Source organism: Pongo abelii, chromosome 2 (genome assembly GCF_028885655.2).
Source record: "Pongo abelii isolate AG06213 chromosome 2, NHGRI_mPonAbe1-v2.0_pri, whole genome shotgun sequence".
Classification (NCBI taxonomy): Eukaryota; Metazoa; Chordata; class Mammalia; order Primates; family Hominidae; genus Pongo; species Pongo abelii.
Window position 1 is genome coordinate 105,098,551 of NC_085928.1, and position 13,910 is coordinate 105,112,460.

General features: G+C 50.3%; 2 protein-coding genes across 4 annotated transcripts in view; both read left to right on the forward strand.

Annotated features, from left to right (window-relative positions):
- RHOA (ras homolog family member A) overlaps positions 1 to 2,806 on the forward strand; it is a 56,649-nt gene extending 53,843 nt beyond the window's left edge. Inside the window, 1 exon segment of the mRNA NM_001131283.2 lies at positions 1,565 to 2,806. Within this exon segment, the coding sequence (NP_001124755.1) occupies positions 1,565 to 1,738 (174 nt within the window). The 3' untranslated portion in view covers positions 1,739 to 2,806.
- A 120-nt stretch (positions 2,807 to 2,926) lies between these two features.
- Positions 2,927 to 4,779, forward strand: GPX1 (glutathione peroxidase 1). 3 transcript variants are annotated; one of them, XM_003776249.5, is made up of 2 exons: positions 2,927 to 3,926; positions 4,210 to 4,779. In XM_003776249.5, the coding sequence occupies exons 1-2, from the start codon at positions 3,678 to 3,680 to the stop codon at positions 4,567 to 4,569; spliced, it is 609 nt and encodes a 202-aa protein (XP_003776297.3). In that variant the 5' UTR covers positions 2,927 to 3,677; the 3' UTR covers positions 4,570 to 4,779. The 3 variants fall into 3 exon arrangements, with proteins under 3 accessions (XP_003776297.3, XP_024101197.1, XP_024101198.1); XM_024245429.3 differs by having other exon boundaries at positions 3,473 to 3,926; positions 4,191 to 4,451; XM_024245430.3 differs by lacking the exon at positions 4,210 to 4,779 and adding an exon at positions 4,069 to 4,146 and having other exon boundaries at positions 3,473 to 3,926.
- Positions 4,780 to 13,910: the final 9,131 nt, after the last annotated feature.

Below are 13,910 nucleotides of genomic sequence, written 5' to 3' on the forward strand. Positions count from 1 at the left end.
CCCAAAGTGCAGGGATTACAGGTGTGAGCCACTGTGCCCGACCTCTGTTAGACTCTTTTTTTTATTTTTATTTTTTGAGACACAGTTTTGCTTTTGTCGCCCAGACTGGAGTGCAGTGGTGCTATCTCGGCTCACTGCAACCTCAGCCTCCCAGGTTTAAGTGATTCTCCTGCCTCAGCCTCCCAAGTAGCTGGGATTACAGGCATGTGTCACCACGCCTGGCTAATTTTTGTATTTTTAGTAGAGATGGGTTTTCTCCATGTTGGTCAGGCTGGTCTCAAACTCCTGACCTCAGGTGATCTGCCCGCCTTGGCCTCCCAGTGTGCTGGGATTACAGGCGTGAGCCACCACGCCCGGCCCTGTTAGACTCTTGATTGCCTTCCCCAGCTATTACTTTGGTACATGTGAGGCCAAAGATAAATTAGTGGCAACTGTGAAAGATAAGGAAATCATGAAGGCTGGGAGTCCAGATAGAAAGCCCTAATGCCTTCCCTCTCCTCCACTCCCAATGCCTTTTTAAAAGTAATGATGGATGTGGCATCTTGGCTTCTCAGAAACCAGCTGGCCTAATGGCAGGGCTTCCTCACTGGAGGAGAAGCATTGAGATCTTCAGCCTAAGTTCTCTTACTCAGGTTTCTCTGTCTGAATGTCAAGGGTAGGCTTTGTTTCCTTCAGGGCATTTAATCCTGGATTGGTAGCTTGAGTAATTTTGCTCTTGATTGACTCCTTAACCTTCCAGGGCTCCTCTGACCTCTTCCCTCTTTCTGCTTCCCAGTGAATACCATGTTTATTAAAGATTTTATGTTTGGTAGGGGGTAGTTACCATATGTCAGTTTAAAAATTTCATAAGTTCAGCAGTTTTGTTATTTTTTTGAGAAGGAGTCTCACTCTGTCGCCAGGCTGGAGTGCTGTGGCACGATCTTGGCTCACTGCAACCTCCGCCTCCCAGGTTTAAGCGATTCCCCTGCCTCAGCCTCCTGAGTAGCTGGGGTTACAGGCGCCCACCACCACGCCCAGGTGATTTTTTGTATTTTAGTAAAGAGGGGTTTCACCATGTTGGCCAGGATGGTCTTGATCTCCTAAACTCGTGATCCGCCCAGCTCAGCCTCCCAAAGTGCTGGGATTACAGGTGTGAGCCACCACACCTGGCCAAGTTTAACAGCTTTTGAAAGTCTTTTTTTTTTTTAGGCTGGGTACAGTGGCTCATGCCTGTATCCTAGCACTTTAGGAGGCCGAGGTGGGCAGATCACTTGGTCAGGAGTTCGAGACCAGCCTGGCCAAAATGGTGAAACCCCATCTCTACTAAAAAATTATTTGGGCGTGGTGGTGGGCACCTGTAGTCTCAGCTACTCGGGAGGCTGAGGCGGGAGAATCGCTTGAACCCAGGAGGTGAAGGTTGCAGTGAGCTGAGATCATGCCATTGCACTCCAGCCTGGGCGACAGACAAGAGCAAAACTGTCTCAAAAAAAGAAAAAAAAATCTTTTAGCTGAATTTGAATACTTTCTACTTACTATATGTATGCCACACTATTAGCTAAAAGGACTATTTTTTTCTCTTTGCTAGGAGCCGGTGAAACCTGAAGAAGGCAGAGATATGGCAAATAGGATTGGCGCTTTTGGGTACATGGAGTGTTCAGCAAAGACCAAAGATGGAGTGAGAGAGGTTTTTGAAATGGCTACGAGAGCTGCTCTGCAAGCTAGACGTGGGAAGAAAAAATCTGGGTGCCTTGTCTTGTGAAACCTTGCTGCAAGCACAACCCTTATGCGGTTAATTTTGAAGTGCTGTTTATTAATCTTAGTGTATGATTACTGGCCTTTTTCATTTATCTATAATTTACCTAAGATTACAAATCAGAAGTCATCTTGCTACCAGTATTTAGAAGCCAACTATGATTATTAATGATGTCCAACCTGTCTGGCCCACCAGTCCTTTTGACACTGCTCTAACAGCCCTCCTCTGCACTCCCACCTGACACACCAGGCGCTAATTCAAGGAATTTCTTAACTTCTTGCTTCTTTCTAGAAAGAGAAACAGTTGGTAACTTTTGTGAATTAGGCTGTAACTACTTTATAACTAACATGTCCTGCCTATTATCTGTCAGCTGCAAGGTACTCTGGTGAGTCACCACTTCAGGGCTTTACTCCGTAACAGATTTTGTGGGCATAGCTCTGGGGTGGGCAGTTTTTTGAAAATGGGCTCAGCCAGAAAAGCCCAAGTTCATGCAGCTGTGGCAGAGTTACAGTTATGTGGTTTCATGTTAGTTACCTTATAGTTACTGTGTAATTAGTGCCACTTAATGTATGTTACCAAAAATAAATATATCTACCCCAGACTAGATGTAGTATTTTTTGTATAATTGGATTTCCTAATACTGATATTTGTCACCTCAAAGAAAGTGTACTGGTTTTTTAAAAAAGAAAGTGTATTTGGAAATAAAGTCAGATGGAAAATTCATTTTTTAAATTCCCGTTTTGTCACTTTTTCTGATAAAATATGGCCATATTACCCCTTTTTGGCCCCATGTATCTCAGTACCCCTTGGAGCTGGGCTAAGTAAATAGGAATTGGTTTCACGCCTGAGGCAATTAGACACTTTGGAAGGTGGCATAACCTGTCTCACTTGGACTTCAGCGTCTGGCTCTAATTCACAGTGCTCTTTTCTCCTCACTGTATCCAGGTTCCCTCCCAGAGGAGCCACCAGTTCTAATGGGTGGCACTCAGTCTCTCTTCTCTCCAGCTGACTAAACTTTTTTTCTGTACCAGTTAATTTTTCCAACTACTAATAGAATAAAGGCAGTTTTCTAAACTTCCTGTATCCTGTTGTTTGTGTTGCTCTCTCCAGGGCTGGGGGCAGGAGGATGCAAGGACTGCCTGGCCTAGCTCACCCTGGAGAGGTTTGTAGGGGGTGCAAAAGACTAGCTTGTGCCCCACCTCCCACCCACCCAGCAGCTAATCTGGTCCCTCCCAACAACATGGAAATGATTACCCTGTACCGCATTCTAGTTCAGATTTGGGGGTACGGTGAATGCAGCTTACTGAGGAGGCCAGGGAGGGAGGACTCCGGCCGCGTTTCCTTGGCCCTGGCGAGCTACTGGGCTCCACTTCAGGAGGCTGGGGCAGAGCTTCCAGGACTCTGCCCTGTTAGAAAACCCGCACGAGGGCGGTGCCGCTTTGGAGACAGGGAGGAGGGAGACCGAAAACCTAGATCCCTCTGGCTGTCCCCTGCATTGCCGGTAACATGGCACAGGAGAAGAGGGCTGTTTGTGCACGGGCAGCTCCTGCAGCTGCTGCCGTCGCCCACTAGCCTCCGATGCCGAACCCCACGTCCTAACTGAGGAACCTCTGAGAAAAAACGGAGCCCTCGAGGGCCCCAGCCCTTGGAAGGGTAACCTGGACCGCTGCCGCCTGGTTGCCTGGGCCAGACCAGACATGCCCGCGGCTCCTCCCGGCTTGGGAGGAGCACGCCTCCCGCTCGGGCGCACTCTCCAGCCTTTTCCCGGCAGAGGAGGGGCCGAGCCCTCCGGGTAGGGCGGGGGAAGGATGAGGCGGGACCCTCAGGTCCGGAAAACTGCCTGCCCCACGTGACCCGCCGCCGGCCAGTTAAAAGGAGGCGCCTCCTGGCCTTCCCTCACAAGGCTTGTTCGGGGCGTTCCGCTGGATTCTTAGACAATTGCGCTATGTGTGCTGCTCGGTTAGTAGCGGCGGCGGCGGCCCAGTCGGTGTATTCCTTCTCGGCGCGCCCGCTGGCCGGCGGGGAGCCTGTGAGCCTGGGCTCCCTGCGGGGCAAGGTACTACTTATCGAGAATGTGGCGTCCCTTTGAGGCACCACGGTCCGGGACTACACCCAGATGAACGAGCTGCAGCGGCGCCTCGGACCCCGGGGCCTGGTGGTGCTCGGCTTCCCGTGCAACCAGTTTGGGCATCAGGTGCGCCGGGCGGGGCGGGGCGGGGTGGGGCGGGGGCGGACCTGCAGTGGTGGCTGGGGCGCCGGCGGTGTGCTGGTAGGTGCCATAGGCTCCACGCGCGGAGAGTCTGGCTACCCTCTCGCTTCCTTTCTGTTGCTCGTAGCTGCTGAAATTCCTGTCCGCCCTTGGGATTGCGCATGGAGGGCAAAATCCTGGTGACTCATAGAAAAACTCCCTTGTTTGTGGTTAGAACGTTTCCCTCCCCTTCTTGACCCCGGGTCCTAGCTGCCCTTCTCTCCCGTAGGAGAACGCCAAGAACGAAGAGATTCTGAATTCCCTCAAGTACGTCCGACCTGGTGGTGGGTTCGAGCCCAACTTCATGCTCTTCGAGAAGTGCGAGGTGAACGGTGCGGGGGCGCACCCTCTCTTCGCCTTCCTGCGGGAGGCCCTGCCAGCCCCCAGCGACGACGCCACTGCGCTTATGACCGACCCCAAGCTCATCACCTGGTCTCCGGTGTGTCGCAACGATGTTGCCTGGAACTTTGAGAAGTTCCTGGTGGGCCCTGACGGTGTGCCCCTACGCAGGTACAGCCGCCGCTTCCAGACCATTGACATCGAGCCTGACATCGAAGCTCTGCTCTCTAAAGGGCCCAGCTGTGCCTAGGGCGCCCCTCCTACCCCGGCTGCTTGGCAGTTGCAGCGCTGCTCTCTGGGGGGTTTTCATCTATGAGGGTGTTTCCTCTAAACCTACAAGGGAGGAATACCTGATTTTCCAGAAAATATCTCCTCGAGATGGGCGCTGGTCCTGTCCATCCCAGTCTCTGCCAGACCAAGGCGAGTTTCCCCACTAATAAAGTGCCGGATGTCAGCAGAACTGTGTGTATGTCCTGTGTCATTGTCATTTGGGGATTCTTTTCCTTTTTTTTCTTTTTTTTTTTTTTGAGACGGAGTTTCGCTCTATTGCCCAGGCTGGAGTGCAGTGGCGCAAGCTAGGCTCACTGCAAGCTCCGCCTCCCGGGTTCACGCCATTCTCCTGCCTCAGCCTCCTGAGTAGCTGGGACTACAGGCGCCTGCCACCGCGCCCGGCTAGTTTTTTGTATGTTTAGTAGAGACGGGGTTTCACTGTGTTAGCCAGGATGGTCTCGATCTCCTGACCTCGTGATCCACCCGCCTCGGCCTCCTAAAGTGCTGAGATTACAGGTGTGAGCCACTGCACACGGCCTGGGGATACTTTTTCTAACCTCATTGTCATAGTGGTGGGAACTTAATCCTCCTTCCCTTATCCTAGCCAAGTCTGAACTTTCTGTCCTTTTGTCTGCAGCGTGTAGGATCCATTCTTTGTGGGAAGTGTGGCTCCTGGCCTGCATTTCTGCCTTCACCAGAACATGCAAAGGGCCATCCCAAGACCCAGTTAAAACAAAGTCCTTACTTCAAAAAAGACACAGGGCAAGGGTTGACTGCCTAACTCAAATAATAGACTTCTGACTACTTGCTGCACACTGAAATGTCTGTCACAAAATAACATGATCCCCCACTCATATTTGGAGTCATGGCCTCTCCAATTGTTAGGTCCACACAAGCCCATTTTACACGGAAGCTCATGCAATGTTAGAAATTTTGTTACCTGGCTAGACCTTTCCATGTTGCTACCAAGTGCCTGTATCTGCTGTGACGCTGATCTTACAAGTTTCTGCCTCATGTATTCAAGAGTGAGAAAACTACAATTTAACTGGCCCTTCTGACTATGCCCTGCCCAACACTTAACGTGCAATTGCACATTCAGGCCCAGGATAAGGGCTTGTCTTTGAAGCCAGCTGCTGCTTCTCAGGCACCACTCAGGTCCAGCCTCTCCATCTGTTGACCCTGCTGCCAATAATCTTTAATCTTTTTTTTTTTTTTTGAGACAGTCTTGCTCTGTCACCCAGGCTGGAGTGCAGTGGTATAATCTCGGCTCACTGCAAGCTCCGCCTCCCGGGTTCACACTATTCTCCTCCCTCAGCCTCCCGAGTAGCTGGGATTACAGGCGCCGGCCACCAGGCCCGGCTAATTTTTTTCTAATGTTTTAGTAGAGACGGGGTTTCACCGTGTTAGCCAGGATGGTCTCGATCTCCTGACCTCGTGATCCGCCCGCTTCGGGCTCCCAAAGTGCTGGGATTACAGGCATGAGCAGCAATAATCTTTCAAGACAGATTTGGAGCCATTTCCTAACGCAGTGCGGGGGACTGCAGGGCCTGGGTGTAGCTTCCGCTTGTGGAAACAGGTACCCAGAGACATGGTAGTGCTGTTCACCCAGCTGACTGGACCAGAGGTTCTGGAGTCCCAGCATTTGTGTTCAAATTTGTGACTCAAGATCCTTCTTATGTCTGAACCAACTCTCAAGGACTTTTCCTCTTGCCCTAAGCAGCGATCTTTGCTGCTGCTTTTCCCCTTTGTCTGCCCTTAGGTCACTAAGGATTGTAGGGCCTTCTGGACCTGCTCTGGCTCCAACCTGAGAACTCCTGAACAGGCCCACCTCCCTCTGGTTCTCTCTGCCCCAGCCTTTGAGTCCCCCTTGAGGTGACCCAGGCAGAACTATCAGCTTCCCCTTTGGACCTCACTCTACCTGTGTTGTTCCTTGGAACTCTCAGGAGTCTCACACTCTGTTGCCCAGGCTGGGGTGCAGTGGCATGATAGCTCACTGCAGCCTCCACCTCCCAAGACTTAAGCAATCCTCCTGCCTCAGCCTCCCCAGTGGCTGGGATTACAGGTGCCTACCACCATGCCTGGCTACTTTTTATATTTTTAGTAGAGACGGGGTTTCGCCATGTTGGCCAGGCTGGTCTCAAACTCCTGACCTCAGGTGATCTGCCCGCCTAGGCCTCCCAAAGTGCTGGGATTACAGGCGTGAGCCACTGCGCCCTGCCAGAATGGAAATGTTATTATATTAATAGACCAATATTTGTGATGAATATCATATGCCGGGCCCTGTGGGCCCTGAGATGGCTAGCCCCTGTACCCCTCCTAGACTGTTAACTTCTGGGGAAGAAGATTAGTCATTCACAAATGCAATCAAGACTCCTGAGTGGCCAGTCATGGACGCTCACGCCTATAATCCTAGCATTTTATAATCCCACGTAATCGGAGGAGGGCAGATCACTTGAGGCTAGGAGTTGGAGACCAGCCTGACCAACATGGTGAAACCCCCCGTCTCTACTAAAAATACAAAAATTAGCCAGGTGTGGTGTTGGGCGCCTGTAATCCCAACTACTCGGGAGGCTGAGGCAGGGAGAATTGCCTGAACCTGGGAGGTGGAGGTTGCAGTGAGCCGAGATTGTGCCATTGCACTTTAGCCTGGGCAACAGAGCGAGACTCTTTCTCAAAAAAAAAAAAAAAAAATCCACTCAAATGGTGCCAAGGCTTTTTGACATTTGTAGACTTCAGATCTGACTCCTGGAATGGAGAATAGCAACCTGTAAATCTGGGTAGACCCAGATTACCTGTGACCCCTAATGTCCTACATGTCTCTTCCCCAAAAGCACTTTGCTCCCTTATTCATTCATAATCCAGTCCTGTGCCACGTGCTCTGCCAGGTGCCTGAAGAAGTCAGAAGGACAGTATATAATTATCAAAAAAGCATGTTTTGTGCTTTGAGAATAGGAAAAAAAGACAAGAAAAAAATTGTGCACCTTATACTAGTTAAAAAAAAAAGAATAAGAGGACCAGGCCCAGTAGGGAGGCTCATGCATGCCTCCTGGAAAAAGTGACAGTGAGGCTGGGTGCGGTGGCTCACACCTGTGATCCCAGCACTTTGGGAGGCCGAGGTGGGCAGATGGCTTGATGGCTTGAGGTCAGGAGTTTGAGATAAGCCTGGCCAACATGGTGAAACCACGTCTCTATTAAAAATATGATAATTAGCTGGGCGTGGTGGCGGGCGCCTGTAATCCCAGCTACTCAAGAGTCTGAAGCAGGAGAATCACTTGAACCCGGGAGGCGGAGGTTGCAGTGAGCCGAGATGGTATCACTGCACTCCAGCCTGGGCGACAGAACAAGACTCCATCTCAAAAAAAAAAAAAGTGGCCGGTCGCAGTGGCTCACACCTGTAATCCCAGCACTTTGGGAGGCCAATGCGGGTGGATCACGAGGTCAGGAGATCGAGACCATCCTGGCTAACACGGTGAAACCCTATCTCCACTAAAAATACAAAAAATTATCATGGTGGCGGGCGCCTGTAGTCCCAGCTACTCAGGAGGCTGAGGCAGGAGAATGGCGTGAACCTGGGAGGCGGAGCTTGCAGTGAGCCAAGATTGCGCCACTGCACTCCAACCTGGGTGACACAGCGAGACTCCCTCTCAGAGAAAAAAAAAAAATTGAGACTGAAAAGAAGTCAAGAAGCAGTTGGTTAAGGAATAAGCTGATGGCGGGTGGGCAGGCAAGGAGTATAGTGTGTGAGATCCTGAGATGGGAAGGTGGCATTATTGACTGAGTCGGCAACAGGAGGAGCAGGTTTTGGGGGTAGGTGGATGTGTTCAGATTCAGCTATATTGCATTAGACATCCAGACAGAGGTATCTGGGGCAGGCAGTTACAAGAGGCGCAGAAGAGAATGTTTAAAGGCAATGGTCTAGACACGGGAGCAGTAGCCACTGGAGAGGATGAGGTCACGTGGGGAAAGCAGCAAGAAAAAGATTAGGGGACCTGGGCCTGAGGCCTATAGATTCACAATCCTTCCAGATTCGATGGCAGAGAGAAATAGCTGGGGAGGAACAAGGTTGGAGCAAGGAGCCAAGGGAAGGGACAGTTCCTAAAGAATAGTTAGCTGGAACCCATGCTTCTGGACTGCCTGCAGTCTCAGGGGGCAGCTGGAACCAAAGCTAGAAAGCCATGTGTCTAGGAGGTACCAGGTCCTATTCTAGGAGATGAATATACAGTGCCCAGCAGTCACCCAGGTACTCGTGAAAATATGTGTTCCACGACCCACCTCCAGAGACACCGAAGTGGAAAGTCTAGGGACCTAGGGTCCTACTCAGTGTTCTACCAGCTGGACCTGTGAGAAGAGACATCCCACTTCAACTCTCCCCTTTCCTGTACAGGGTCAATGTGGCCTAGGCCACACTCTCTGGTTAGGCTACAGGATGGGGAACTCAGAACTTTCCAATAAACTCTAACTTCTCTCCAGGATGCCTGGTGATTCACCCCTCCTTGCCCCATGCCACCCCCACCATCTCAGTTTATGCCTTGGACTACCAGTGAAGGGAACTTTTTTTGGTTTCCCCTGGAATTACTCAGCTTCAGTAAAGGGAACTTCTGAACTCCCAGTATGCCTGATCCTGGCTGGAGAACATTCCTCCTCAGACTTTAAGCTGTATGCCTCCTCTCTCAACTAGAAGTCATTTCTTTTTTTTTTTTTTTTTGAGAGGGAGTCTCGCTCTATTGCCCAGGCTGGAATGCAGTGGCACAATCTCGGCTCACTCCAACCTGTCTCCCGGGTTCAAGTGATTCTCCTGCCTCAGCCTCCCGAGTACCTGAGACTACAGGCACCCGCCAAAATACCCAGCTAATTTTTTTGTATTTTTAGTAGAGGCAGGGTTTCACCATGTTGGCCAGGCTGGTCTTGAACTCCTGACTTCAAATGAGCCACTCACCTGGGCCTCCCAAAGTGCTGGGATTACAGGCGTGAGCCACCATGCCTGGCCAGTCCTTTCTAACTCTCTCTTCTCCAGGAAGTTTCAGAGTTAAGACTTCACTGTCTTCCCCCAATACACACAGACACACTCTCACATATACACATTCTTTTCATTCAACCATGCAACTGCTACTGCTCTGACCGGTACCCACCCCACCCCATCGTGAATCAGCAGCTCAAATGAACAAGTAAAAGAGTAGAAATCACATTCAGCCTGTGTGAAGTCCTGGCTTTAAAAGCAGAAATGGATGCAGAGCATTGCTTGCACAGAAAACACATACAGCATTTAGGCCACTGACCTAGGTTCAGAAACTTCCATTTCAGCAGTTCTTGCAGAAGGGCTGCTTTTGGGTTTTTTTTGGTCAAACATTAAATCTGATAAAATTAGGTCAGGCATTTCTTGCACAATTAGCAGTTGATCAAATGACTTCCTTATTCTAACTCAATGTAGTCCTAAAAACAACATTTAAAACAAGTTTATTTTCATGCTTGGTGCAGTGGCTCACACCTATAATCCAAGCACTTTGGGAGGCTAAGGTGGACAGATTGTTTGAGCTCAGGAGTTTGAGAACAGCCTGGGCAACATGGTGAAACACTGTTTCTACAAAAAAATACTGGCCAGGCGAGGTGGCTCGTGCTTGTAATCCCAGCACTTCGGGAGGCAAAGGCGGGTGGATCACGAGGTCAGGAGTCCAGCCAATATGGTGAAATCCTGTCTCTACTAAAAATACAAAAATAAGCTGGGCATGGTGGTGCGCACCTGTAGTCCCAGCTGCTCCGGAGGCTGAGGCAGGAGAATCGCTTGAACCTGGGAGGTGGAGGTTGCAGTGAGCTGAGACTGGGTCACTGCACTCCAGCCTGGGTGACAGAGCAAGACTCTGTCTCAAAAACAAAACAAAACAACAAAAATTGAGCCAAGATTGGTGGTACATGACTGTGGTCCCAGCCAACTACTTGGGCAGCTGAGGTCAGAACATTGCTTAAGCCCAGGAGATCGAGGCTGCAGTGAGCCATGATTGCGCCACTGTACTCCAGCCTGGGAGACAGAGTGAGACCCTGTCTCAAAATAAATAAAACAAGTTTATTTTCAGAAAAGCATTCCTGGCCTGATAAGCCTAATAAATCCCTTACATTTTAACTTTTGGATAAGATAAGAGTAAAAAGTACTGGCTAAAGATTTCCCCAAGGGGCCAGGCATGGTTGCATGCACCCGTAGTCCCATCTACTCAGGAGGCTGAGGTGGGGGAATCACTTGAGCCCAGAGGGTCAAGGCTGCAGTGAACTGAGATTGTGCCACTTCACTCCAGCCTGTGCGACTCCAGCCTGGGCTGTCTCAAAACAAACAAACAAAAAACCCCCCAAAAAACCAACCTGGCCAACATGGTGAAACCTTGTCTCTACCAAAAAATACAAAAATTAGCCGAATGTGAGGCGGGCGGATCATTTGAGGTCAGGAGTTTGAGATCAGCCTGGCCAACACGGTCAAACCCCATCTCTACTAAGAATACAAAAATTAGCTGGGCATACTGGTGTGCTCCTGTAATCCCAGCTACTTGGGAGGCTGAGGTAGGAGAATTGCTTGAACCTGGGAGATGGAGGTTGCAGAAGCCAAGATTGTGCCACTGCACTCCAGCCTAGGCGACAGAGTGAGACTCCATCTCAAAAACAAAAACAAAATTAGCCGGACATGGTGGCATGTGCCTGTAGTCCCAGCTACTTGGGAGGCTGAGGCGGGTGACTCGCTTGAACCCAGGAGGCAGAGGTTGCAGTGAGCTGAGATTGTGCCACTGCCCTCCAGCCTGGGCAACAGAGAGAAACCCTGTCTCAAAAAAAAAATTTTTTTTTCCCAAGAAAACACAGCATGGGTTTATAAAGAGCAGGCTATGATCCCTATCAGAGTATTCTGAATTGACATGTTTTTGTTACTGCACTCACCAAGTAAGCGGGAAGAGCATACATTCACATACAGGTGTGACACACCTGGGCGGGCACTAAAATAAAGCCCAGCTCCAGCCAGCCACAGAAATTAATGGGGTATCTGCCTCACATCAGACACTGACTGATTGGGAGCTGATGGGGACAAATGTCAGAAGTCCTTGTCCAAGAAATGAGGTCTCATAGGCCTTGGCCCTGAAATGGTGTGATTCTCACCGCCTCTCAGAGAGGCTGTGTACAGAGACATTGCTGATCTCTACCCAACAACCATTCCCAAGTCGTTCCTCCTGGCTGGCTGGCAGAATCTACTTTCCTGCTGTAAAGATAGGGGCAGGTGACCTAATCTTGGCTACAAAGAGATGCAGAGGCTCCTGGGAAAGCCCCCATGATCCCAGGAAACAGGATCCTGTTTCCTCTCTCCCTTCTCACTGGTGGGTGTTGTTGAGGGTACCCAAAATTCTGGGAGCAAGGCAGCCACGTTGGAGTTTTGAAGGCAAAGAACTAGAAGGCCCCAGAGAAACAAACTGATGTCTTTCAGCTTTGACCTTCCCAAGAACTCAACTCCAGATGTGTCACGTGAAAAAACAAGAACCACCAAATGGGTGGGCCAATTGCTGCTGGGGATTCTGTTAGTTGCATCTAGAAGCATTGAGATTGACATGACATGACAGTGGTGTGTTGGGCAGGGGTGCTAGGCAACTTGTTGCCCCTAACTGGCTGGCGAATATTTTCCTAGCCAGCCTTACCTGTTGTAAATGTAAGGGCAGGTGACCTGATCTTGGCTGTGAAGAGACACAGAGGCTCCTGGGAGACCCACTTTTAGTGCCCCTCACAGGTCCAGTGTAATTGTGGCCTTCAAGACCAGTAGAGGAGATCACAAAGCAAGCCCACTTGATCCAAATTCCTAGAGCTCTAGCAGCATTCAGGAACACATGTAGCTTACCCTCAGTGGTGTCCTACAGTTCTGAAGACCACCTGGCTTCATAGGGAAGCAAGTGAAGGGAATCTAAATCTCCCTGCAGCAGAATACCCCAGTCACCTTTGTCCCCAGCACATGACTGTGTGTGTGTGCATGTACATGTGAGTGAATCTAAAGTCCAGGTCTCAGGCCAGGTACTCACGCCTGTAATCCCAGCACTTTGGGAGGCCGAGGCGGGTGGATCAGCTGAGGTAAGGAGTTCAAGACCAACCTGGCCAACATCCAACGTGGCGAAACCATGTGTCTTTTTCTTTTCTTTTTTTTTTTTTTTTTTTTTTTGGAGTTTTGCTCTTGTTGCCCAGGCTGGAATGCAGTGGTGTGATCTCAGCTCACTGCAACCTCTGCCTCCTGGGTTCAAGTGATTCTCCTGACTCAGGCTCCTGAGTAGCTGGAATTACAGGAGTCTGCCACCATGCCTGGCTAATTTTTTGTATTTTTAGTAGAGATGGAATTTCACCATGTTGGCCAGGCTGGTCTTGAACTCCTGACCTCAGGTGATCCACCCGCTTCAGCCTCCCAAAGTTATAGGGTTACAGGCGTGAGCCACCACGCCTGGCCTGGCGAAACCACATCTCTACAAAAAATACAAAAAAAAAATTAGCTGCGTGTGGTGGCACACGTCTGTAGTCCCAGCTACTGGGGAGGCCGAGGCATGAGAATTGCTTGAACCCAGGAAGTGGAGGTTGCAGTGAGCCGAGATTGTGCCACTGCACTCCAATCTGGGTGATAAAGTGAGACTCTGTCACACACACACACACAAAAGTAATTAAAAAAAGGCTGGGCACAGTGGCTCACGCCTGCAATCCCAGCACTTTGGGAGGCTGAGGCGGGCGGATCACCAGGTCAGGAGATCTAGACCATCCTGGCTAACATGGTGAAACCCCATCTCTACCAAACAAAATACAAAAAATTAGCCGGGTGTGGTGGCGGGCGCCTGTAGTCCCAGCTCCTCAGGAGGCTGAGGCAGGAGAACGGCAGGAACCCGGGAGGCGGAGCTTGCAGTGAGCAGAGATGGCGCCACTGCACTCCAGCCTGGGCAACAGAGCAAGACTCTGTCTCAGAAAAAATAAATAAATAAAAAAATAAAGTCGGCTAGGTGGGGTGGCTCACGCCTGTAATCCCAGCACTTTGGGAGGCCGAGGCAGGCGGATCATGAGGTCAGGAGATCAAGGCCATCCTGGCTAACACGGTGAAACCCTATCTCTACTAAAAATACAAAAAAAAAAAAAAATAGCTGGGTGTGGTGGCGGGCGCCTGTAGTCCCAGCTACTCGGGAGGCCGAGGCAGGAGAATGGCATAAACCCGGGAGGCAGAGCTTGCAGTGAGCCAAGATTGCGCCACTGTGCTCCAGCCTGGGCGACAGAGTGAGACTCTGTCTTAAAAAAATAAATAAATAAAAATAAAAAATAAAGTCCTGGTCTCCTGAGCAT